The sequence below is a fragment of the Callospermophilus lateralis genome, chromosome 18, assembly GCF_048772815.1.
Source record: "Callospermophilus lateralis isolate mCalLat2 chromosome 18, mCalLat2.hap1, whole genome shotgun sequence".
Lineage (NCBI taxonomy): Eukaryota > Metazoa > Chordata > Mammalia > Rodentia > Sciuridae > Callospermophilus > Callospermophilus lateralis.
This window is the reverse complement of record NC_135322.1, coordinates 6366498-6392719: the sequence shown is the minus strand read 5'-3', so window position 1 is coordinate 6392719 and position 26222 is coordinate 6366498. Positions and strand designations below refer to the sequence as shown.

Genomic DNA, 26222 nt, shown 5'->3' with positions numbered 1-26222 from the left:
TGGCCCCGCCCCATGCCACCCCACTCCACACTCCTCATGATTTGATCTTGGGCAAAATATGGGCTCCATGGTCCTGTGTTTTATTTTGCTCTAAGGTGTCCTGCCATTATTTATTGTGTAAACATGTCACATGACTTAGAAGGAAAGAACACATGAGGGACACAGTCTAGTGGGCGAAGGGAGCTCATGGTCCCAACGTCCAGGTGGGAAGACTGAGGCCGGTGGGGAGCTGACACCCTGCTTGCCTATGGGTAATGGTGAGCCAGGTGCTGTTCGGGTGCTTTCTGCCTGGCAGGTCATTTTCTCTGGCGGCAGCTCACTCAGGGGTGGTGTTTTTAAGCCCCTTGAGCAGATGAGGAAACTGAGGTGTGAGTGCTTAGGTGACATGTCCAAGTCCACTTACCCAGTTAGTGGCACAGTCACTAGCCGGGCTGCAGGTGACTCCATAGCTTTGCAGGGGTACGTTGCCTGGGGGACCCCTGTCTTGGCCTGGCAACACCCAGGGCTCTGGGCTCCCTCCTCTCTCTGGCTCCTTGACTTGCCTCCCCTGAGACCTGCTGGAGAAGTCCCGCGCCATCCGCCAGGCCAAGGACGAGTGCAGCTTCCACATCTTCTACCAGCTGCTCGGGGGCGCTGGGGAGCAGCTCAAGGGTCAGCGCACCCCCTGCCCTGCCCAGCCCTGCCCTGCGCTGCCCTGCGCTGCTCACAGGGAGGAGTGGGAGCTGCGTTGGGGGCCCGGGAGGAAGGAGCAGGATGCTCTAGTGCGGCTCTTGCGGGCGTGTCGGGTCCTGGGTGGATTCTGCTGCCCTCTGGTTCCAGCTCTCTCCTGACTCTCGCTCCCGCTCGCTGTCCTGGCTCGTGGCTCCGCTGCCTCCTGACCCCTGCTCCTCCCGGCTGCGTGGCCCCGTGGCTCCTGCTCACACTTCTGACGCTGCGGGCTCCGCTGGCTGTGGCTCCTCTGCCCCTGCTCACACAGCCAGGGTTACCCGGTGACTCCAGCTCTGCTGTGGCTCCGGCTGCCTCTTGCCTCCTGATGGTCCTGGTGTGTGCCCCTCTCGGCTCCTGCCAGCCGCCCCCATCCCGCTCCTGCAGCCACAGCCCGGCTTCTGCGGCCACGCCCCCCATCCATGCCTGTCCCCCACTGCCTGGCGGCTCCTTCCCATTTCTGGCTCATTCCACCCTGTAGCTAGCTTGTGCTTCCTCTTGCTCCGGCTGCCACATGGCCCTTCATCACTCAGGGCCACTCTCTGTGGCGTCTGAAACCACACGTCCTCTGGTGCTGGTGCTCACCTCCCATGGCCTCTGTAACTCTCATTCCTAGTCCCTCTGCACCTGCCAGGGATAGCTCCTGCCTGATCCAGGAGCAAACAGGAGGTGTCTAATGTGTGCTAACACCAGCTTCATGCCCAGCGCTTTCTGCCAAACCTGTGAGGGAAGGACCCTGTCCATGCAACAGAGGGGAGGGCCTGGTCCCAGTCCACCATCAGGGGACCTGTCTGTGGCTGACCCCTGACCTCGTCCCCCTCCTTCCCCCTGCAGCCGACCTCCTCCTGGAGCCCTGCTCCAACTACCGCTTCCTGACCAATGGGCCGTCGTCCTCTCCGGGCCAGGAGCGGGAGCTGTTCCAGGAGACGCTGGAGTCCCTCCGGGTCCTGGGATTTGCCCCTGAGGAGATCACCTGTGAGTGAGCCCCGAGCCTTGGCGAAGGCTGGGGCAGAGGTGGGGGGTGGGGGGCCGGCTGGGGCAGGTCATCCACGCCTTGGCTCATCTGCTGAAGCATTTATCAAGTACGGCCCTGGGGCCACAGACCCTGGCTTGGGGAGACTGACGGGCAGATAAATAAGGTTTCTGTGATGAGAGCATGGAGGAACCCAGACCAGGGGGCGGAGGGGAGGGGCTGTGTCACACGGGGCTCAGGAAGACGCATGGAGCAATGAAGGAGGCGAGGAGGTGCCCATCAGAGGTGCTGGGAAGGGTAGAGGAAGCAGCCTGTGCCAAGGCCCTGGGGCAGGAAAGTGCCACACTGGAGGCCCTGGAACTCCTGGATTCAGTCCAGCGAGTCACAGGCAGGTGAGGTGATGGCGCTGGTAGGGCCTAAAAATGCTGGCCTCAGGGTTGGGGCTTGTCCTGGGACTGCTGGGGCGCCCTGGGGACTCTGGGAGCAGGGACAGGATGAGGGCAGCTCTAGGAGAAGAAAGACGCCTTGGTGGCATGTGAGGACACATGAGTGGAGGGGTGGGGGCAACCTGGGACGCTGGCTGGGGTCTGCGGGCGGTCTGGGCGGGGGTGCAGGCAAAGCCCCCACCTTTTTCAGTGAGTGGTTTGTCCCGCCCGTGACTCTGCATGTTGTGTGTTGGTCCGCTCCAACTGCTGTGACACAGAAATGGAGGCTCTCGCTGTTCCCAGACGTCTGGGACCCAGGGGTGCCCAGGCAGATGGGTTCCGTTTTCTGCCTCTGCCCTGGCTGGCTTCTGGCAGCCACTGGCAATCTCAGGTTTTCCTTGGCCTGTGGAACCCTCACCCCGTCCGTCCGTCCGTCTCTGCTGTCGTGTTCTCGTGGGGTTCTCCGGGAGTGTGTGTGTCCAAGATCTCCCTTCAAAGGACGGGGGTCACCCCGCAACCTCCTCTTAACTAAGTACATCTCAGTGACCTTATTTCCATAAAGGTCAGTTCTGAGGACCTGGGGTTGGGGTTCCACACATCTTTTGTGTGTTTGGGGGTGTGGATCCTGTCGACCCATGGCCCCCGGTGGGGAGAGGGACGCCAGTGTTTTCAAGGTGGCCTAAGGTCTTGTGTCGGCTGAACGCTGAGTCTTTAGCAGAGCTGGGGAGGAAGATTCTCCTCTGGTCCCTGCACTGTAGGAAGGAGCGGTTGTTGCTCGGGGTGGCAACGGGAGGTATGGAGTGCCGCTTGGCCCTCTACCCAGGCGGAACAGCTCGGCCTCTTTGGTCATATTGACACAGCCCTCCCCCGCCCCGCCAGAGTTTCCAGCCGGGTTGTGTAAGGCCCCAGCAGGCCTGTCCCAGCAGCTGGGCAGCTGGCAGACATGTCCAGCCCCAGCCCCATCCTGCAGGTCCTGGCTGACCCCTCCTGCCACCCCCTGCAGTGCAGTGAGCACAGCCAGCAGCTCTATTTCTGCATTTCCAAAGCAAAAATTTTTGAGTAACCTGTGCCTTCCAGAGACATGGCCAGAATGGGGCCAAAGGTCAACTGAGAAATCCAAGTGTCCTCCCAGCCCTGGCCCTAGTTTCCCACCTGTCTCCTTCAGAAGTGCTTCAGACACATAAGAAGACGTGTACAGCTGTACCCCCGTGTCCACGGCTTTCCAGCTCTCCCACAGGATGCCCGGGACCCTCACATAAAGTGCCTCAGTGTTTCTATACAGTCCTCGCCCACATGCTTTGAATCATCTCCAAATGACTTGCAATACCTAATATCAAAGAAAATGTTATGCAGATAGTTGTCACATTGTGTCACTTAGGGTTAAGTGATGGGGAGAGTCTGTACGTGTTCAGTACAGGTGAGACATTTTCTCATGTTTGATCCGAGCCTGGCCGAGTGCGCAGATGCGGGTCGCGTCGGCCGCTGCGCTCTCTTTCAGTAGGGAGGCGCTCTCCGCCCCAGGCTGGCGTTGGCCATGCTGCTGATAAAAACATGATGCTGTACTCTACTGCGTTTTAAAGCTGGTTGTTCTAGGAGGGCGCTTGGCTCCCTGGCCTCCCACCGGGTCCCCAGGACTTTCAGAGGCAGGCACTACAGGTTAGCGCCTGGCGCGGCTGCCTGGCAGCTGGCCCAGCTTGGTCTGGTCTGGTCTTCTTGGTCTGGTCTTGGTCTTGGTCTGGTCTTGGTCTGGTCTTGGTCTGGTCTTGGTCTTGGTCTTGGTCTTGGTCTGGTCTTGGTCTTGGTCTTGGTCTTGGTCTTGGTCTTGGTCTGGTCTTGGTCTGGCCTTGGTCTGGCCTTGGTCTGGCCTTGGTCTGGCCTTGGTCTGGCCTTGGTCTGGTCTTGGTCTGGCCTTGGTCTGGTCTTGGTCTGGCCTTGGTCTGGTCTTGGTCTGGTCTTGGTCTGGTCTTGGTCTGGTCTTGGTCTGGTCTTGGTGTTGGTCTGGTCTTGGTCTGGCCTTGGTCTGGCCTTGGTCTGGCCTTGGTCTGGCCTTGGTCTGGCCTTGGTCTGGTCTTGGTCTGGTCTTGGTCTGGTCTTGGTCTGGTCTTGGTCTTGGTCTTGGTCTTGGTCTTGGTGTTGGTCTGGCCTTGGTCTGGCCTTGGTCTGGCCTTGGTCTGGCCTTGGTCTGGCCTTGGTCTGGCCTTGGTCTGGCCTTGGTCTGGCCTTGGTCTGGCCTTGGTCTGGCCTTGGTCTGGCCTTGGTCTGGCCTTGGTCTGGCCTTGGTCTGGTCTTGGTCTTGGTCTGGTCTTGGTCTGGTCTTGGTCTGGTCTTGGTCTGGTCTTGGTCTGGCCTTGGTCTGGCCTTGGTCTGGTCTTGGTCTTGGTCTGGTCTTGGTCTGGTCTTGGTCTGGCCTTGGTCTGGCCTTGGTCTGGCCTTGGTCTGGCCTTGGTCTGGCCTTGGTCTGGCCTTGGTCTTGGTCTGGTCTTGGTCTGGTCTTGGTCTGGTCTTGGTCTGGCCTTGGTCTGGCCTTGGTCTGGCCTTGGTCTGGTCTTGGTCTGGTCTGGTCTTGGTCTGGCCTTGGTCTGGCCTTGGTCTGGCCTTGGTCTGGTCTTGGTCTGGCCTTGGTCTGGTCTTGGTCTGGTCTTCTTGGTCTGGTCTTGGTCTGGCCTTGGTCTGGTCTTGGTGTGGTCTTGGTCTTGTCATGGTCTGGTCGTGGTCTGGTCGTGGCACTGGTGGCAGAGGCTCCACCTGTGTGTGGGGGCGTGATTCTGCAAGAAGTGGATCTCAGACCTTTCCCTAACTTAACACTTCACGGCGTTTCCTTTCTGTCGCTGTTGGAGTTACAAAGACAAAACCGGATGGAGCACAGCCTGGCTGAGGAGGTCTGTGTGGTCCCCGTGAGCACATCTGTAGGGCCAATTCTGAGAGGTGAAATGTGGAATCCAAGGGGACAGGGAAGGTTTTGTTTGTATCCAGCTTAATTTTTCTTTTTGGCAGCATTGGGGATTGAACCCGGGGTGCTCTACCACCGAGTCCTTGTCTGTTTTTTTTATTTTGAGACAAGGTCTGGCTAAGTTACCAAGGCTGGCCTTGAACCTGTCTGTGATCCTGCCTTGGTCTCCCAAGTTGCTGGGATCCTGAGTCTGCGCCACTGCATCTGGCAGCTTAAAAAATTCTGATAACTTTATTTCAGATACAATTTATCATTACCATTTATCTATTTAAAGGGTATAACTTGGTGGCTTTAGCACAGTCACAGCCTTGTGTGCTGTCACTATGATCTTTCTGGAACATTTTCAGCAGCTGAGAAGACCTTTCACACCCCTTTGCCAACCCCCCAGGTTCCTGCCCTGGCTCCCACCAACCACAGACCTGCTTCCTGCCTCTGTGGATTTGCCACTCGGAGCCCTCATGTCAGTGAGATGGTGCCACTTGGGTCCTTGTCTGGCTTCCCTCATGCAGCGTGGTGTGTTCAAGGGTCCGCGCTGTAGCACGCAGCATGCTTCAGTCCCCTTTTTGCAGATTAGTTCAGACTTCATCTCTTTACTATGGAAAGTGTCAGATAGGTGTACAAGCAGGGTGGAAGGAACCCGTCACCGCTCCAGCAGTTGTGGCCTCTCCTGTCACCGCCCCGCCCACCTCCCAACTTGTTTTTACTATAGGGAGCTACCATGCTGCCATCCATCAGATGGTGCTAGTTTCCAGTTACCCCAGGAGTGCCTGTTGTCCCCCATCCCTGCCAGCAACCATGGTGGGAAGCCATTTGGCTTTGGCCAGTGTAGCCGGTGGATAGAGCCATGCTACAGTTTTATTTTGTGCTTCCCTTGAGAGGAGTGCAGCCAATCACCTTTTGATAGATGCTGCTTCTGACAGAAGAGGAGACGGAGGGTCAGGGCAGTGGGTGCCTGCTCTAGGGCTCACCTTAATTCAAGAGGAGGGGACAGAGTTGTGGAAGAACCCAAAGTCAGGCCATGATCCATTTGCTGAGAAGCAGATGGATACCTCAGTGTCACCCACAGGCCGTCCAGGCGGAAAGCATTTGGGGCCAATCGAGGCAGGGCCTCCTTCACCCCACTTCACGTCCTGTCTCCCTGCCAGTCCTCAGCACCAAGTGTGCCAGGCCCAGAGATTGTGCTTGGGTTGGGACACAGGGAGGCATGGTAGCCTCTCGTGTGAGCCAGGCTCAATGTCCCCAGCCCTCATGGTCCCCCTACCAGGGCTTGTGTGTGATCAGCAGCTCTGAAGTCCTCAGCGAGAGCTGACCACCCCGTCCTCAGGGCGTCACCTTTGCCCAGGTACTTGACAAAAACACAGATTCCTGAGCTGACCTCACAGGCCATTTTCAAGGCCACCAGGGAAACCTGAGTCAGGACAGGTCCTAGCTGATGTTCAGGAGTTCGTCAGGCGAGACGGGACAGGTGATGAGGACGGGTCTGGGTTGAGGGCATGTCCTTATTGATCTTTTGAGATGCATTCCGAGAAGAGTTATCACTAGGGGTGAAGTGATACCCTCTCAGGGGTTTGCTTTAACGTATTCCTGCAAAAACAATCATGACTAGCCAGAAAGAGGAGATGGGGGCAAGGATGGCCGACCTGTCGATCTGTAAAAACTGGGCTTTGGGGCCTAAGGGGCCACAGAATCTTCTAGGAAGTTCTCATAGAAAGAAGTTAAATAGCCCACGTGCACATGGGGCTGGGCCTGCAGCTGCCTCATCAGAGAATCCAGGGAAAGGTGGAGTGTGGCTGTGACTCTTCCTTAGGGGGACTTTGTTCTGTGTTCTGAGTGATGTTGCACTGATAGTTATAACCACCCCGTCAGCGGTTCCCACGGGAAGCTCCTGGGGTTGTTGACAGGCCTTGCTCTAGGGACATACACAGGTTTTCTGGCTCACCTAAATTTTGGGATGTGCAGGGTTCAACAGCTTACCTTGGGAGCTTTTTGAACCTGTACCCTGCAACCCCGGGAGGTGACAGGAAGCTGGAATATTCAGCAGTCATGACTGTGGAACCCTTCCTCAAGGTTGGCATTCCGTGGGACGCACATTGAGAAACAGGTTTCCCTGGCTCAGAATGGGCCTTGGCAGTACTGGGCAGGAATGTGAGTCCAAGGCAGGCCTCAATCAGAGAGTCCCAGTCTGCAGAGGAGACAGATTTAGAGAGAGGGAGTCTCTGTCCAGGGGCCTCAGGGCTATAACAGGGGCATCCCAGGCTCAGGAGCCACCACATGGGCCAGAGGACACCCGCTGGCCCAGGGCAGTGTCTGTCTCCTGCCGACCTGTCGATCTGTGCTCATGCCTTCATCCATTTGCATATTGATTGATTTGTGATTGATTCCTTCCACACACACTGCCTGGGCCTCCCCAGGAGCTGCATCCTGTGCTGGGCCTGCTGGGGGAGGAGGCCTCAGACCAGCTGGGCACTCTGACCCCAGGGAGCCCGAGGTGGAGTGGCGGTGTCACATCCCTCTGCTGCTACTGCCTGAGGCCCTTCCTAGGTGTGATGGTGATGCTCATGGCAGTCCCCGGGGTGCACCCCCATTTTACAGCTAGAGGATCAAGGCCCAGAGTGGGGGAAGGGGCTGCCCATCACATAGGGGTCAAGGGCATGGACTCCAAGTCTCAGCTCCCCTCCTTACTTTGAACAGCAAATATTGTCAGTATCTTATTTTTTTAAAACTATTTTTTAATATTTCTTAGTTGTAGATGAACACAATGTATTTTTTTGTGGTGCTGATCGAACCCAGGGTCTCACACGTGCGAGGCGGGTGCTCTACCACCGAGCCCCAGCCCCAGCCCCTCCGTATCTCATTTTTCCGAGCCTCATTTTCCTCATCTGAGAGCAGGACTATAACAGTCTCCTGAGTCCTTTGGATTTGGGGACTCCGATTGTTCCAGACATCCCCATGCACCTTCTTTTGCTGGGCATGATTCCAGGCACTGGGGACATACCTGAGACTCAGACCCACCCTCCCCCTACCCTGCTGTTGGTCTTCAGGTGGAACAGCATGGAGCTGGAGACAGCTCCGTCCTCGCCACCTGTGCCCCTGCCCAGTGGTGTCCCCTGGAGGACTCAGTTTTCTCATCTGTGAAGTGGAAATGGCTTCAGACCCCAGATTGCAAGGCTGGCCACTGAGCACATGCCTGTTACACACAGGAGGACACAAGGCCTGTCCTCTCTGTCCCCAGGCTGGCTGAGACCAGAGCTTATGCCCTGCCCCTGCCTGGCCCCAGCATTCCCCCTCGTCTCCCCTCATAGGCGGTTTCCCTCAGAAGTGGCCCTGGGAGTCCCTTGTGATGTGGCAGGACTGCCTCATCCTGTCCCTCCTCCTGTGCATCCAGGTGCCTGCTGGCCCGTCCCTGCCACAGGGCTACTTCACCTGCCGGCCTGTGTTCTCCAAATACCTCAGCCCAGGAGAGACCAGGGCCTGGGGCTGGATGGGAGGAGCCCCTGTTAGCATTCCTGGGGCCCTCACCTGTCCCTGTCTACTCAGCCCCCATCTCTGAGAGGGCAGCTAGAGGACACTGCCCAGTTGGGGAAACTGAGGCCCAGGAGGCCACCCAGATTTCCACAGCCACATGGCGAACTCCGCTGGTCAACAGTGAGCCCCATTTGGCCAGCTCTCTGCTGTGTATCGTTAATCTGTTGATTCGTTAGGCTCAAGGTGGACTTTGCCAGAAATCTGCAGGAGAAAACTAACGGGCCCAGACAGACGGAACCCTGCTCTGTGGGGTGTTCAGACTAGCAGGAGCATCGAGGGACCCAAATGAGTTAAAATTGGACCTTCCAAAGGGTGGAGAGGTGTCGGCATCTGGCCCCCCAGGAGGCAGCACTTGGCAAGTCCTGTGCTTGGGCAGAAATAACCAGATGCAGATGGTACAGGGATGGCGTCTGCCTGGCGGCAGCTGTCTAAGCAAAAACCCAGGGGCAGGAGTGAGTGTGTTGGCGGAGCTGGGAGAAGGCTGCCCGGCTGGTAGAGCTGGATCAAGGTGGTGGGCTGGAGGGGCTAGAGGGGCTGGAGGGCTGGGAACCTGGGGCCACGGACCCTGACGCCAGAAGCAGGGGTGCTGCAGAAAGAACTGTCCCCCCCCCAACAGGCCAGTGGAAGTTCATTTGTGAAAACACTTATAGAGTGCTTACTGAATACAGAGGGCAGGTTTGGGGGTAGATGGGAAGTAAGGAAGGTCGTTTCCACAAGGAATTAGGGTCTCCTTGGAGACACAGAAGCTAACATTATTACACACCCTTCAGACTTCACCAAGAGCCCCGCGGGCTTTACCAAGACCTTCTGTTTTTTAGAATTCATGTTCACACCTCGTCCAGGATTCCATGTCACCTTCAAGATCACACCTCTGAGTCAAGCCCTTTAGTCTGGGCCTGTTCCTTATCACTCATGACCCTGGCACTTCTGAAGAGGAGACTGGTGGTTTGGTCTCACTCTGGGTCGGTTTCCACAGGGTTAGATGCCAGTTTGTGGTTTTGGCAGGAGTGTCCCAGGAGGCACGCCAGCCCCCTCCCCTCAGCCCACACGCTCCTCTTCCAAGTCAACCTGGTGCTGGGTCCCAAGCATGCAGCCCCGGGGAGCTTCACAAGGGAGCATCCTGTATTGACAGCACCTCAAAGGCCCCTGGTGTCCCCTCACACCCCCAACACACCCTAAGTGCACCCCCCTGCTGCCTGCTGACAGCGAGGAGCTGTTTCTCTTGCTCTTGGACTTGGTGCAAATGAAGTCAGCCCCCACCTGCATGACATCACTGAGTCAACAGATGAGGCAGCTTCCTGACAGCGTTGATCCGTGGTGTTTCCATGAAAGCCACAGGTGCAGACAGCCTGCCCAGGCGCGACTCCCTGCCTCGGCTGTTGAAGGATTGGGGAGGTTCTGGAAGGGCAGCCACATCTTGATAACACCCACAGCCAAGCACAGGCTTCCCTGAGATTGCAAAAGGGGCTCCTCCTGGAAAATCTGCTGTTATTTAAAAAACCCAGAATACTTTTGTGTTCGTCTGCAAAACAGTTTCGATTTAGAATCTCAGAAAACCACAAACCATTATTTTATGCACTCAGGTGTCCCATGGGACATTTAGAAGTCATCTAGGGTGGGAATAGTTCTTTGTGATGCAGGATGTTTGGGACTGGATATCAATGTTTGGACACCTGGGACACTCCTGCCACCTTCACACCCCCTCAGGAGACTGCAGGACCCTGGACTCACAGGTCACTTAAAACTGCACGGAGAAGCCAGTACCACCCTCCTTGTTAGGGCTCCATTTACAAATCCACCTGTTCAGTAGATTTATTTATAAGCCCCAAATCAGTACTCCTGCTGTTTCTGTGGGCACTTGCTGTCGGTGTACAACAGGGCAAAATTTGTGCCAGAGAACAGTCAATTCCAGAGAGGTTCCGCCCAGGGTCTTGCTTGGTCTCTCATTCTGTAAACCGTTTCCCTTTCGTGGTATATTTAGTAGAACGTTTTCACGTGTTTCTGCTTTTTTTGTTGGTGATTTCACTGTCCAAAAATGTCGCCTGAGCAAGTGTTGAAGTGCCATCTAGCGTTCTAAGAGCCTCACCCTGAGTCTGGTGAACCTCGCCGGCGTGTGCGCGCCAGGAGCTCAGGGTGCACGGGTCTGCAGGGTACTATATCAATAAGGTGTCTCTAAGAGAAACGCACGAAACACGAAACACGAGGTGCCTTATTGATCAGTTGGTGAAAACGTAATGAACAGAGCTCACAAGAGCCAGACCTGGTGATTCCACCGAAGCCTCGATTCATATTCTCATCCGCGGATTCAGGGCCCGCGGGTGACCGTAGACGGGAACTCGCGCCAGTCTCGAGGATCCAGGGTGCTTTGTTTTCTCCCTTCTCGGTTGTTACGGAGATCTTACCTTGGATTTTCAGTCAGTGGTTTAGAAACCTTTGCGTAGCCCTGTAGACCGTCCTCATTCATTTCCGCTTGTGGGACGGACCAAGGGCCACGCAAAACCCCCGAGTGCTGATGAAGCAGCGCCAGCTCACATCTCCGGCCTGCGTTGATCCGGGCTCATTTTTAAAGGCCTGTCCAGGGTCCAGACAGGTTTTTAGTCGAGGGGTGGTGGCATGCTTCGCCTTAGGGTTGTCAAGTTTAATTTTCAAGGGGCTGATCCGTGCTGCGCTAGTGGTCCGGTGAATAGTGGCCGGTGACGTGACGTCTGGCTTTGTCGCCCCCAGCTATGCTGCGCACGGTGTCCGCCGTGCTCCAGTTCGGCAACGTGGTTCTCAAATCGGAGCGGAACACGGACCAAGCCACCATGCCCGACAACACAGGTACTGCCCCCGCGAGCCCTGCCCACGGGTGGGGCCCCCTCCCCAGCCTCCCGCCCAGAGCTACTCTGACTCCCTGTCCCTGGCTGAGGCCTGCCCCCAAGTCACATCCCGCGCTCTTCCTGTCATTCGAAAAAGCTTGAGCTCCGTTGAGCCTTTCCACGACCCCAGCAGCAGGGCGCCCTGCCCACCAGCCCCTCGGAGAGAACCACCCATAGCATTTGGCAAATCTTCTCCAGAACTGTGCTCTCTGTTTATATGCCTTATTTTTTTTTCCTTTTCAAAAGCAGAATTATAGTCAATATTCCTTTTTTAACCAAAATGAAAATATCTATGCTTCTGTATTATTACATACTAATACAGGATGGAAGGCGAAAACCCCGATGAGACAGAGAGAAAATGCCTGTAATCATATCTCTGAGAAATGACTGCTCTCTGGGCTTTTCTGTATATCTGTACTAGTGTGGATGTAGATTGTCACAGAAATATGGTCATATTTCACATGGCTCCCCCTAGAGATCAGAAGAGCCTTCTGCCCTGGTTATAAAATCCTATGGGCTCATTTCCAAAAGCTGCACAGCCCAGAGCATCTGAGGAAGCGGGGCACCCCAGCAGGCTGTGGGCTGTGGGACGGGCAACGCTATCTGGGGCCCTCAGGGCTGAGTCAAGAACCCAGCAAAGGTGCCATGCACATGCAGATTTTTGCTTTATGAAATTGGGACCAGACCTCACAAACTCTCTTGAAACCTGCTTTTTCCTCTTAGTGCATTGAGGGCAACTTTTGAGGTTGTTAGACAGAGATTTCTTAATCTGGGGTCCACTGGTGGAGCTGTATGTCTCTGTCATTGGTCCCCTTTGAAATCTGTGCAATTTTGATTTTTGCATTTGCAAACATAAATCACAGAAGCACTCTGTGGGCTTATTTTACAGATGCCACAGGGCCCACAAGGCTGGGAACCCATGAACAACACTCAGTTGACGGCTGCGTAGTGCCCCACAGCCTGCTAACCACCGTGCTGTTTTGAGTCCCCTCCTTTAGCTCTGAAACTCCACACATGCAATGCACAGAGACCTGGCAGAATCAGAATGCTGGGCTGGGGCATGGCTCAGGGTAGAGCTAGGGCTTAGCATTCCAGGCCCTGAGTTCCATCCCCAGCTTCTTGAAAGAAATAAAGAAAGGATTAGAAACTGCAGTCACATGCCCACACCAAAGGAGAAATTTAAATCCTCCTGTCCTCACCTCTCAGATGTAATGACCAATGACATTTTGATGCTATTTCTTTCCGGCGTTTATCTTTAATGCTGAGGCTGAGCATTTGTAGTAACTGTTCCCCATGATGGAAGTGACAGAGGCTTGAGGACATTTCTTTATTATGGGTTTAACCCAGAAACGTGAAACTCCCTTCCGGCACAATCTCGCCCTTCTCCTGCCCCGCATTGTGCTGTCCGTGCATTTCTCCCTGCAATTTTTATCTGTAAAAATAAGATGGACTTTGCATGATTCTTTTAAGACATTTTAGAATTAAATGAAAATTGCCAAGTATTGCACATTTTTTTTGAGTTCATAAACTATTTCCCAATATAACGCCCCCCCCCATTATTTTCTTGGTAAAACACATTTGAAAATCAAAAGGATTTAGGTTTTATTACTATTTCTTTTGGCAGTACTGGGGATTGAACCCAGGGGTGCTCTGCCACTGAGCCACATCCCCAACCCTTTTTATTTTTCACTTTGAGACAGGATTTGGCTAAGTTGCTGAGGCTGGCTTCAAGTTTGCAATCCTCCTGCCTCAGCCTCCTGAGCCTCTGGGATCACAAGTATGCACCACCCCACCTGGCTTGAAAAGGATTGATTTAGAATTAGGTTGTGTTTCTGCCGACATCAAAGGATTCCATCCTGCTCCTTCTTTTACCCGCAGTCGCTGAACTCTGGGCTGTTCGCTGGCCTCCGTTAGGAACAAGGATGTGATGAGCAGCGTAGTCTTTGCTCACGTCCTGGGTCATTTTGTCTGGTTATTAATTCTCTAGCTCCTACAGTGATTGGACCGGAACATCACACTTAGGACTGAAAACACCCCATGGAGAAGGCCCCGGCTCTCCGCCCCGCCCCCTCGCCGCCGCAGCCCCGCCCCCTGGCCACCGCAGCCCCCTCTTGGTACTGATGGGTCTTCCTTCCTCCTTCCTCCTTTCTCCTTTCTCTTCAGCTGCGCAGAAGCTCTGCCGCCTCCTGGGACTGGGAGTGACCGACTTCTCCCGAGCCCTGCTCACACCCCGCATCAAAGTTGGCAGAGATTATGTGCAAAAGGCCCAGAGCAAGGAACAGGTAGGCGGGGCCTGACATTGAGGCCCCTGCTGTTGAAGACAGAGTTTGGAAGGGATACAGACCCCCATTCCACTGTTAGCTGGGGTTTTTCTGTTAGTACCCAATTTTCATATGAAGGAACTGAGGCACAGAGAGGTTTATTTTCATGTCTGAAGTCACACAGCCTTTAAGTGTTAGAGCTGGGATTCCAGCCCAGTTTATCTGGCTCCAGAGTCCAGCTCTTAACCCCAACATGGAAATTGACTTGAGGCATGGGCCAGACTGGTGAGCTGGCCTGCTGGGCGCACTTGGCCCCATCGCTGGCAGCAGAGGGGCTTCCTTCATGGAGGGCTGTTCTTGGTGACATTCCTAACCAAGAAGCTGGGGGTGAAGCTCAAGGGGCCAGGACTCAGGGCCCAACCACGGTCTCCTCCACGGCTGGGGACGGGCTGGGGCCTCACGGTGCTGCGTCCCCGTCCGTCGCAGGCCGACTTTGCGCTGGAGGCCCTGGCCAAGGCCACCTACGAGCGCCTCTTCCGCTGGCTGGTGCTGCGCCTCAACCGAGCTTTGGACCGCAGCCCCCGCCAGGGCGCCTCGTTCCTGGGAATCCTGGACATCGCGGGCTTTGAGATCTTCCAGGTATGTCGCTTGTGCTGGCACGGGGCTGCCAGACTTCCCTCGGGGTCTCTGCCGCCCCTGTCCCTCTCTCGCTGGGCGACGGTCCGGCTCAGGTCCGCCCCTGTGCCGCTCACCCCTGTGCCGCTCCCCGCAGCTCAACTCCTTCGAGCAGCTGTGCATCAACTACACCAACGAGAAGCTGCAGCAGCTCTTCAACCACACCATGTTCGTGCTGGAGCAGGAGGAGTACCAGCGCGAGGGCATCCCCTGGACCTTCCTCGACTTCGGCCTCGACCTGCAGCCCTGCATCGACCTCATAGAGCGCCCGGTGAGCTGCGCCGGCTGGTGCTCTCTGCACCCACCAGCCCTGGCCTCAGGGCTCCTGGGGCTTTGGTGCCCCCATTGGTGCTTCTTAGAGCCCTGCCACCAGGAGGCAGTAGGGACCCGGAATGCCCTGCCACAGGGCCTTGTCACTGGGTTCATGAACCAATCTAACTATTGTCCTCACATCTGGTTCTAGGCCCAGGTGTTGTTTGTAGGACCTAAAAATCAGCAGCAACCTAAGTGGCCAATGTTTGGGGATCTGTCTTACTCTCCCCTCCTGTCCATGGTCAGGCCAACCCTCCCGGACTCCTGGCCCTGCTGGATGAGGAGTGCTGGTTCCCCAAGGCCACTGACAAGTCATTTGTGGAGAAGGTAGCCCAGGAGCAGGGAAGCCACCCCAAGTTCCAGCGCCCGAGGCACCTGCGGGATCAGGCTGACTTCAGTGTCCTGCACTATGCAGGCAAGGTAGGGGGCTGGGATGGCCTTGGGACAAGTGGGCAGGAGTGGGGATCAGAGGGTCTCTACTTAGCTGCAGGGGTGGGGAGGACGCAGAGGGAAAGCAGGGCCCCTGATTTCTAGTCACAGACAAACAGGGGCCAGGAGAGCCCAGGAAGGAGCCAGGACTCCAATGAAGTCAGAAAAAAAACTTCCTCCAGGAGGGATATTTGCAAGGTTTTGAGGAATGGGTAGGAGTTCATCAGAGGATGTCTCCTTTTTTTCAGTCATTCAGCAAACATGTGCAAAGGCCTTTTATGTGCCCTGCTCTGTGCTGAGCATAGCTAGGGACATAAGTCAAGTATGGTTTCTGTCCTCATAAACTTCCTTATTGGGAGGGATACTAGTACAGGCTGTGAGGATGTAAGGCTGGCAGGAACTTTAACAGGGGCAGCTACATGAAGAGGAAGGCCAGGAGGCCTCCACGAGAATACTGCTCCATCAGAGTTGAAATCCAGGGCCCGCTGACGTTTTCTGTAAAGGGCCAGACAGCAATAGCGTCTTCTTTGTGGGTCGATGGCCTCTGTCACAGCGACACAATTTTGTTGTAGCATGAAAGAAGCCACTGCTAACATAAGAGAACACTGTATCCAGTAAAACTTTCATAGAAAGAGGCCGCAGGCTGGATGTGGTCTGTGATCTTAGTGAGGAGGGGACGCAGGCAGCCAAGAGAGGACATCAGAAGCTGAGTTGTGCTCTCCTGGCCCAGGGCACAGAAGGATAGGGCAGGAGATGTTGTTCCCACTGCAGACACCAGGTGGCGCCCACGCTCTGGTCCCTGGGAGCTGCATGGGGCTCAGCCACCCAGGGAGCTGGTGAGCCCAAGACACATGGTCTCTCTCTGGCTCCATCAGGTGGACTACAAGGCCAACGAGTGGCTGATGAAGAACATGGACCCACTGAACGACAATGTTGCAGCCTTGCTTCACCAGAGCACCGACCGGCTCACGGCAGAGATCTGGAAGGACGGTGAGGACCACCTTCCTGTCCCTGGGTGCCTGTACATCCCTCTCCCTGCTCACAGTGTGGCCATTTTGATGAGCTCTCTGCTCAGACCCAGAACCCAGGGCTCACAGGTAGTGTTTCCAGTTAGTGGCGGATGGATGTGTCATTTGGTTGATATCTTCAACCAGCATCCCATTCAAGGATAAAACACTCCCTTCATCAGAAGCAACACGATGATGTCTACTATTGATTGGCCTGCTGTCAATCACTGTTTTTAGAAACACTAGCTTATGCAATCAGACCAGAAAAAGAAATAGATACAGTCATCCCTCAGTTCACTAGGACTTGGTTTTTGCATTCCTTTCAAGTACCAAAGTCTGTGAATGTCCAAGTCCTTTGTATACTATGGAGTATTAGTTGCATACAACCTACACACATCTTTCTATATACTTAAAATCATCTCTAAATTAGTTATAATACCTGATATATTATAAATGATATAAATAACTATGATACTGTATTCTTTGGAGAATAATGGCACACACCCCCCCACCAAAAAAACAAAAAAAAACAAAAAACAAGCTGTTAATATTGCTTATGGATTCAGGAGGTTTTCTCTGAATATTTTCAATCCACAGTTTGTTGAGTCCATGAATATAGAACCTGCAGATTGGAGAGCAAGTTGCATATGGATATTCTAATGGAAGAGGGAAACTTATTTGTAGATCTATGTATAAACATATGTAGGAATACTTGTAGACAAACGTTCCCTAAAATAAATTAGGAGATTCTACTAAAAAGGGATTAACAACCACAAGAGAACCTAGAAAGGGATTCTGTAGGCTCATTGGCTTTGGGTCTTTGCTTTCTTCACTTGATTACAAAGTCCCCTTCCAGCCCCTGAGGAGGAGAGAAACCACAGGCTGAGATATGGTTTGCCAGGGTTTTCCTGCTCCAACAAGGAAAGAGTTTGGCCATCCATGTGCTTGGGGGCATTGGCAGCAATGTCAGGTGCCTTCATAGCAGGATCCTGACCTTCACCAGATGTTTTGTCTGCTGCCCTCATCTTGAGGGCAGGTTTGAGAAATGATTTTATAAACTGGCAGAACCAGCATTTTGATTTTGAATTTGTGAATTTGCCGTAACCTTTTAACTGATCTGGAGAGTGTAGCTGTAGAAGTACCAGCCTATGCAATTAGGCAAGAAAACAAAATAGGTGAGTTGCTTCTAGAAAAAAGAGCACACAAAGCCTTGATTTTGTGAGCTGATGTCATCAAGAAGAATTTGATTTTTGTGTCTCGTATTGTTTACACCAGAGAGTGAAAAGCTGCATTTGATATTCAGATTCTGCTATGAAAATCATCTCTGAAAAATTTCCCCTGCTATTCTTTAAAACAGGTGCCCCCTCAAGGATACACAAATCCCCCAGTGAGCCCACATTTTTCACATCCAGTGTGTGCCTGGCTCATGAGAGAAAGTGGAGGCTGTGAAGCTTCCTGAATCCAGGTTGGGAGCTGGTATAGTCGCACTTCCTCCAAGTTCTCCTAAACAAAGGCACTCATGAAGCCAGTCCAGATTCAAAGTGTTAGACGTCACAGGCAAAGGATTCCAAGTGAGGGAAGGGATGGAATTGGGGCCATTTTGGGTATTCAAAATGTCTGCTGTAGCAGCCTTGATCATGAATTGGGCATGCTGCATCCTGGCAGCCCAGGGGAAAGGTAGATGAGATAAGCTGTCCTCTGAGCGGCTGAACTAACAAGTGTGCTGGGAGCATCAAGTTAGTTCTTGAGCTTCCCAGAAGCCTGGGGAAATAGGAGATATATCGCCATCTATCCTAGCTGGCGACCTCATGCTGGGATCACAAAATGTGACTATGCCAGTAATTTAAGAAAATGACAAAGCACAAAAACACACAGAAGAACCTTTTCAATAATAGTAAGGAGTTGGCTCTGCGACCTTAGGGGTCTATGGAAAGAGAGAGGGCCACCTTATTCTTATATAGGGAACACACAAGGGCAGGTTCCATGGAACATTCTATCCCAAAAAGGGCAAAGGTAGGATTACAAGGGAACAGGTGAGGGTAGCTCACCCCCATGGGTGACACCTACACCTGGAGCCAAATGTCATCTGAGCTGGGGTAACGCCCAAGTTCCTGGGACCTGCCATGACCCCGCCAGACTGCAGGCAATAATTGGTCAGAAGCCAGTGCATTGGGACTTAAAGGCATCTGCATCCAGAGCAGCTCCTGACAGGGATCCCTATTAAAAGCAGACAGACGCAGCCTCTAGGAAGAGAGAGTTTTCCCCTTGTGCTCAAGGCCCATAGAGGACATTCATCCTGTCAGCCACACCAGTGCCCTCAGTGGGTAGATATAAAGGTGAACAGGACTTGAAAATCTCATGGCCAACATTCAGGCTTCCCACCTGCTCCGCTCTGTGCTCTTGACTAACGACCTCTCCTCTCTTTCTTCATGCCATCTTCCCTCCCTCCATGCATCTCTCTGCCATCTCCCCACCCTCTCATCTGCCCTCACTCCCCAGAACATGGGGGCCTCCAGCAGCTCTCCTTCCTTGGCTCCTTCCCCCCATCACCCCCAGGATCTGCAGGGAGGCGCGGCTCGGACACTCCTCTGCCAGGGGGTGGGTGTCCCTGTGCATCGACGGGTGAGGCTGCTGGTCAGGGAGGGTGGACTGTTGGGCTGGGGACCTGGTTTGAGCATCCAGCCCCTCTCCTCTCTGCTGGAGGTCTCTCCCTCCCCCTCCCCCCGTGCTGGCCCCTTCTGCAGTTTCCAGTGTCTAACTGACCCTCGAGGAAAGTACAGACAAGCATGGTAAAGCTGTGGTTTTTTTGTTTTTAATTTTTTATTTGTTCTTTTAGTTGTGTTTCTTGAATGCTTACTATGTGCTGTTCATGATATGAAGCTCTCTAATGATCGACACCCAGAATCCTCCTCACAACCCAGTGAGGAGGATGTTAGGACTGTTACCCCCATGATGCAAATGAGGAAACTGAAACACAGAAAAAGGTTAAGTAACTTGCCCAAAGTCACACAGCCGCTAAGTGGCAGAGCTGGGATTTGAACACAGAACCTTACTTCTTCCCTATGCTCTAAGCACTTGATAATTATCATTTTGAAAATGACTGAAAGCATGAGAGTAGGGGAGAGTTGAACCCAGGGAGGAACAAGTCACACTCCAGGCCCTGCCCTAAGGCTGGATTATCCAGTTGACCACTGATGGCCTTTAGGTGGGTTGAGTTTCGAAGGACGTCAGATTCTGTCCGGCTGCAGGTTTCCGAGAACCCAGCATGATTCTGTACACAGAATGTGAGGTGATACAGAAGGAAGGTGTGTGGGGTTTATGTTACTAGCTGAAGTGGCCCCGCCAAGTGGCAACAGAGGTCAAAGGTTACTGAGAAATTGAGGTTTTCTAAAAACGGAGCTTAGAGGGAAGCACTGTGCCCTGTTCAGAGGTCACACGTGACAACTGGCTTTATCACATTTTCAAGGTGTCACTGTTCCATGCTCCTGCAACTGCACTGGGGTTGCTCTCCCTGTTTCCCTCTCTGGGCCTCAGTTTCCTCCTCTATAAAATGGGAATGACCCTAGGCTTACAAGCAGCTGTGTGTGAACTGCTCTGAGCACAACTAGGGAGAGTAGAGTCTCCACAAGTCATCGGTGAGGGGCATCGTCAGGCCCATTGTCTGGACGCTGATGAAGGAAGCATCTCATCCTTGAGAAGAGGGTTCTGAGATGGGGGTGGGGCTGGAGAGGGCGCACACTGCATCTTCTGAGTCGCGTGACCTTGTGCACAGTCTCTGGTCTCTCCGAGCCTCAATCTGCCCTTCTATAATGGGGCTGACAAGAGCCACCTCCCGGGGCTGTGTGCCCCGGGCATTTATGATGATATGAAATGATAAAGTTGCAGGGCCCATAAGGCCCTGGCCTTTGCCAGCGCAGCTCCTTCAAGCTGACCGGACTCCCCCTCTCTGTTTCCGCCGCCCACAGTGGAGGGCATCGTGGGGCTGGAACAGGTGAGCAGCCTCGGGGACGGCCCTCCAGGCGGCCGCCCCCGCCGGGGCATGTTCCGGACGGTGGGACAGCTCTACAAGGAATCCCTGAGCCGCCTCATGGCCACGCTCAGCAACACCAACCCCAGCTTTGTTCGCTGCATCGTCCCCAACCACGAGAAGAGGGTGAGTGCGCCCGCGCAGGGAGGCAGGACAGCCCCAGCGGGGGAAAGGCCTGGCCGGTCCTTGGCCGCACCCACTTGGGATCCGTTTTCGATCCGCCGCCCGCTGGTTCTGCCCGGCGCATGGCGCCCCCTTGTGGCCGCCGCCGACCCCGCGTGTCCGCTCCCTCTCCGCAGGCCGGGAAGCTGGAGCCGCGGCTGGTGCTGGACCAGCTGCGCTGCAACGGCGTCCTGGAGGGCATCCGCATCTGCCGCCAGGGCTTCCCCAACCGCATCCTCTTCCAGGAGTTCCGGCAGCGGTGAGCGGGCCTGCCCGTGGCGGGGCTGAGTGGCGCGCAGGTGTGGGAGCCCCCGCAGCTTCAGTACCCTCAAAGCTACTTCTGAAGTGGGGCCGTTGGGGCCAGGGGCACACTGAGTCCCTGGTGTCCTCCTCCGTGAATTGGGAGGACAGTACCCACTCAGTTGCCCTCCATACAAAGCACGCGGAACGCTTAGGGACCTGGGCATGTCGTGCCTCTGTTGGGACCAGGGGCCCTGAGTCAGGACTGAACTCACCCCAGCGTGTGGCAGCCTGCGCTTTAACACGGAAGCAGAACAGGGGACACTCTCAGAGTCTGATAAGCAAGGGTAACAAAAAGTGTGCTCCCCCAAGCCACAGAGAGCGCGTCACCCCTTAAACAGGACACGCGCTGCATGGAGCCCTGGAAACGTTCTAGTAGCCACGTTTTTAAAAATAAAAGCAACAGCAAGACTGGCTTTAACACTCTTACCTAACCCGGTGCATCCAAAGTATTTTAACATGTGATCAATATGAAAAAAAAAAAATAGCAGTGGGGTATTTTGCACAACTGCTTTCCTGGCCAGGTTAGGAAATCTAGTCTACGCGGCTAGAACGCTGTTCCTCTGCCCTCCCTGCCCACCACAGGTATGAGATCCTGACGCCCAACGCCATTCCCAAGGGCTTTATGGATGGGAAGCAGGCCTGTGAGAAGATGGTGAGTGTGCAGCAGCAGGGAGCTGTGCCCACCCACTTGCCCACCTAGGGGCCCAGGCACAGGAGGGGGAACTGGACCTCCCCTCCCCCACCTCCTGATCCTCCCCCTCTCCCCCCCCATTGACCCCTCCATCCCTCACAGATCCAGGCCCTAGAACTGGACCCCAACCTCTACCGTGTGGGACAGAGCAAGATCTTCTTCCGGGCAGGGGTTCTGGCCCAGCTGGAAGAGGAACGGGACCTGAAGGTCACCGACATCATCGTGTCCTTCCAGGCAGCTGCCCGGGGATACCTGGCTCGCAGGTGGGGGTCTTGCCATTCCTCAAGAACCTGTTGGCTGAGGGCGGGTCAGGGAGACGTTGACCAGATGACCCACTAAGTGTGTGTGTGTGTGTGTGTGTGTGTGTGTGAGACACAATGGTGGAAGGACTCAGGGGAGTTGAAGAAGTTGGCTTCTTGGTCCCATGGCCAAGTGCTGTTGAAGACAGCGGAGTGGCCCAGCCCTCCTGGGTTTGCATGGGTCTTGATTTCCCAGGATGCAGGACTCTCAGGTTTGAAGCAGAGAAGGCCTGGGGTGAAGGCCCTTGGTGCGGGGCCTGGCATGTGTTAGGATGCAGGAAGTTTGGGGGTGCCTCCTGCCCCCTTAAAGGTGGCTCAGAGAATGCAGAGCATAGCAGAAGAGGGAATCCCAAACACCAGGCTGGAGGGCGCTGGGGAGCCAGGGAGGGCTGGGATCAGGGAGGGCCAGGCCAGCTCTGGATGGAGGAAGATCCCTCTGAGGGCCTGCTGGGGTGGACACAGGGGAGAGGGTGGGGGATGGGAGGTGGGGGAAGAGGTGGGGAAGGGGCTAGGTCAGGAGGATGTCACCTGAACTGGGATGGGGCTCTGGGCCAGGCAGAGAGAGCTGAGGACAGGAGGACTAATGAGACCCACCTACAGCAGAACAGGCCGCACACCCTGGGCATTTAGGAATGGGCAGGCGGAAGGAGCTCCAGCCCCTTGCTAAAGGGACTCTCCATCGCCTTTCCCCCGCCCAGGGCCTTCCAGAGGCGCCAGCAGCAGCAGAGCGCCCTGAGGGTGATGCAGAGGAACTGTGCAGCCTACCTCAAGCTGAGGCACTGGCAGTGGTGGCGGCTCTTCATCAAGGTGAGGGCAGCTGGAGGGTCGGGGGCTGAGTGGCCGGATGACAGTGTCTACCTGGACAGTGACTTCCTCCATTCAAGCCTCAGGTTTCTGTATCTGTAGAATCCGTGCAACCTTTGTTAACCAGGTTTTTTTTTTTTGTTGTTGTTGTTGTTGCTTTTTATTTTATTTGTGCATGGACAGAATGCCTTTATTTGTTTTTTATTTTTATGTGAACCCAGTGCCTCACACATGCTAGGCAAGTGCTCTGCCACTGAGCCACAACCTCAGCCCTACCCAGGATTTTTTAAGTAGCAAGTGACAAGAAAATCTGACTCAAGCCAACATGGTTAAAAGATACAGGGAAGCTGCAGTTACAGCTGGATCCAGGGCAGAAGGAGCCCGCCTGAGCTTGTTGTTTAGGGTTTTCAATGAGATTTTAATCAGGTCCAGTGGGAAGATATCAAGCAGAATTGTGTAAAACTGAATAGAAAACAAGAGAACCAAAATTGCCAGAGTGCATCCCACTTAGCAAGGCCGGAGCAGTTTGGTGAGACTCTGGTTGCCGTTAGGGGGTGTAGACCCTGCACCTGTCCCTCCCACCTACATCAGGCAAAGTAAAGTGCATCTCCCACTCTGGACTTTGGGTTTAGGACACTGCACAGAGGAGCAAGGGCCACAGGCCACAGAGGATGACTTCAGTGGGAAAACAAATGTGTTAATGCACTTAGTGGGGCTTGCTATGTCCCTGTCAACGTTTTGCACCCTTTAGAAGGGGTAACTTATTTATTTATTTACTTTTGTACCAGGAATTGAACCCAGGGGCACTCAGCCACTGAGCCACATCCCCAGCATCTTTTGTATTTTATTAGAGACAGGGTCTCACTGAATTGCTTAGGGCTTTGCTAAGTTGCAAGGCTCCTACCTCAGTCTCCCGAGTTACGGGGATTACAGGGGTGCGCCACCGCTTGCAGCCTACAAAGAGGATAATCCGAGCACCCTGTGAAGTAGGGGCCGTTAGATGGACAAGGAAGCAGATGGGGGGCTTCCCACAGTACCAGGAATGCTTAGCCCCTGGGCCTCCAAGCGGCCTCCCACCATGGGAGCCGCCATTCCATCACCCCTCCCCTCTCTCTAGGTGAAGCCACTGCTGCAGGTGACACGGCAGGACGAGGTGCTGCAGGCGCGGGCCCAGGAGCTGCAGAAAGTGCAAGAGCTGCAGCAACAGAGCGCCCGGGAAGTAGGGGAGCTCCAGGGCCGAGTTGCACAGGTGAGGGGCGGGTGGTGGGCGGGGCCACCGGGGCGTGGTTAAGAGAGCGACGGGGCAGGGTCACAGGAAAGGAGGACTAGGCGGCCAGATGTGAAGGGCGGAGCTTCTGCTCCAGCCCCAGTGCAGGGCAGGGCTGCAAGGAGAACTGTGGGGCACAGCAGGGTGGACTGTGGCTGTGCAGCCCGGCTGAGCCGCATCCTGAGGGCGGAACCGCAGTCTGGGATCAGATTGGGGTCGCAGGGTCCGCAGAGGTGGGATGGGAGGACAGTAAGGTGGTGGAGTTCTAAACTGTTTCCCGCATGTTTCCTATCTAAAATGCTTCTGGGGTAGTTTTCTGTTGGTTTTTTATTTTTATTTTTGGTCCCAGGCATTAAGCCACCGAGCCACATCCCCCGCCCTCTTTTGTATTTTATCTCTAGAGAAAGGGTCTCCCTGAGTTGCTTAGGGCCTCGCTAAGTTGCTGAGGCTGAGTTTTGAACTCGAGATCCTCCTGCCTCAGCCTCCAGAGCCGCTGGGATTTGCAGGCTTGCGCCACTGCACCGGGCTCTGTTGACTTTTCCTGAATTATTTTGGTTGGGTCGCTGTCAGAGTTAGTTGTATTAAATGAAAGGCGAGGTGGGAAAAGCTCTGCTGGGTTAGCTGGAGTATGTACTGAAAGGGGAGGGAATGGCCAGGAGTCCTGAGGAAGGGGCTGGAGAGAAAAAGTCCAGGACGGAGAGGATGAGATCTGAGCCTGCGAGGCTGTGGGGACAGGGAGGAGGGACAGAGCTGGGGACTGATGGGCGGTGGGAGGTGAAGAGGGAGATGCACGGCCTCCCTGGTGATATGAAGGTCTTTCTGAGAGGGGAACCTGAGGAGGCGCCTCCCACCCACTCCTGCCCCCAAAGCAAGTTAGGTAACAGGAAGGTCATGGCGCTCCACGAAGGGCCACCTTGGGAGCCCTGCCTGCTGACCACTGACCTCTCGCCGCTCCCCAGCTGGAGGAGGAGCGAGCCCGCCTGGCGGAGCAGTTGCGAGCGGAGGCAGAACTGTGCGCGGAGGCTGAGGAGACGCGGGGGCGGCTGGCAGCCCGAAAGCAGGAGCTGGAGCTGGTGGTGTCGGAGCTGGAGGCCCGCGTGGGTGAGGAGGAGGAGTGCAGCCGCCAACTGCAGACCGAGAAGAAGAGGCTGCAGCAGCACATCCAGGTCTGGCCTCGACTTCCCGCCATCTCCCTGGACCCTTCTGTCTACCCCAGCCGCCTTTGCTTCTATATATCATGTTTCTTTTGCCATGAATTTACAGAAAAAAAGTCAGCTCAAAATGACTTTTTTAGGGTAGACCCTAAAACATGTAAGCTTCAGGTATGGCTGAGTCCAGGCACTCAAGTGATATCCTCAACACTCTGCCTCTCCATCTCCTGGCTCTGTCTGCCTTGTGCTGCTGCGTTCACAGGCAGCTTCACTTCCGTGGCTCCTCGTCAAGATTTAGTGTGTTTCACACTCAAGGCCTGGCTCAACTTGGACGCTGTGTTTTCACTGGAAACATTTGATCTCTACTTAAATTTCAAATCTTCTACAGTTTAAAAAAGTAGATTCACAAACCCAGCTTGTTCCAGACACACTTAAGAGTTTTCATAGTGTCTGGTCTTAAGTTTCAAATAAAGTCGAAAATTTGGTTCCCCAGCCACAATGGCCACATTTCAAGAGCTGTGTGGCATTTTAATGGCCTCCTCTTCAACTCCTTGGTGGGAGAGGGACGGTGCCCTAGAGTTTGGGGACACTGAACTCAGGGTACCTGAAAGATTGCAGGGACAGACCAGATTGACAGCAGCTCATGAGTCATAAATACAGCTCCCTAGAATCATTTCATGGCAGGGAACTGACACGTCCTCTCAGGGTTAGGCTTTTCAAGTGCCTGGTCCCTGATCAGGAGGGGAGATGGCCAGGGAGCAGAGTGGTCAGTACCCGCCTACATGATTTGTGTGTGTCTTTATTATGCTTACTGGCCTCCATCTGCATCCCCCAGTGCACACAGAGGAATGTGATTTCCATTATCCCTCCCAGGGCTTAGGGCAGCCCTGGGGCTCCCCAGGCCTTGTGAACCAGTGAAGGAAGTGGGAAGGGCAGTGAGGATTTGGCGCTGCCTAGGGCGTGGACCTGTCTGCACCAGAAGCCCCAGAGGTCTGCGGGCGCCCTGCCCACTCCCTTCTCCCTCCAGGAGCTAGAGACCCACCTGGAGGCAGAGGAGGGGGCTCGGCAGAAGCTGCAGCTGGAGAAGGTGACGACAGAGGCGAAGCTGAAGAAATTTGAGGAGGACCTGCTGCTCTTGGAGGATCAGAATGCCAAGCTGAGCAAGGTGGGGCCCTGAGAGCTGGGGATGGGGTCGGGTGTGTCTGCCAGGTGACAGGGATGAAGAATTGGGGTCCAGGTGCTAGAACGAGCTCTGGACACCCATAAGCAAAACCCAAACAGCCGTAGAGAAAAGTGCTTCTCCTACACCTTAAACCATCTCTCGGCCAGTCATGGTGGCACACGCCTGTAATCCCAGTGACGTGGGAGGCTGAAGCAGGAAGATTGCAAGTTCAAAGC

The 26222-nt window shown here is 54.7% G+C and overlaps 1 protein-coding gene across 2 annotated transcripts in view; it reads left to right on the top strand.

Annotated features, from left to right (window-relative positions):
• Myh14 (myosin heavy chain 14) overlaps window positions 1–26222 on the top strand; it is a 72994-nt gene that overhangs the window by 15994 nt on the left and 30778 nt on the right. For both annotated transcript variants that reach the window (XM_076839461.2, XM_076839462.2), the window contains 16 exons: window positions 553–651; window positions 1540–1680; window positions 11303–11398; window positions 13600–13718; window positions 14184–14336; window positions 14470–14643; window positions 14931–15104; window positions 15989–16103; window positions 20086–20273; window positions 20447–20568; window positions 21195–21264; window positions 21406–21566; window positions 22301–22409; window positions 23524–23655; window positions 24633–24839; window positions 25852–25989. In XM_076839461.2, the coding sequence (XP_076695576.1) occupies window positions 553–651; window positions 1540–1680; window positions 11303–11398; window positions 13600–13718; window positions 14184–14336; window positions 14470–14643; window positions 14931–15104; window positions 15989–16103; window positions 20086–20273; window positions 20447–20568; window positions 21195–21264; window positions 21406–21566; window positions 22301–22409; window positions 23524–23655; window positions 24633–24839; window positions 25852–25989 (2198 nt within the window). The remainder of the gene's footprint in view (window positions 1–552; window positions 652–1539; window positions 1681–11302; window positions 11399–13599; window positions 13719–14183; window positions 14337–14469; window positions 14644–14930; window positions 15105–15988; window positions 16104–20085; window positions 20274–20446; window positions 20569–21194; window positions 21265–21405; window positions 21567–22300; window positions 22410–23523; window positions 23656–24632; window positions 24840–25851; window positions 25990–26222) is intronic.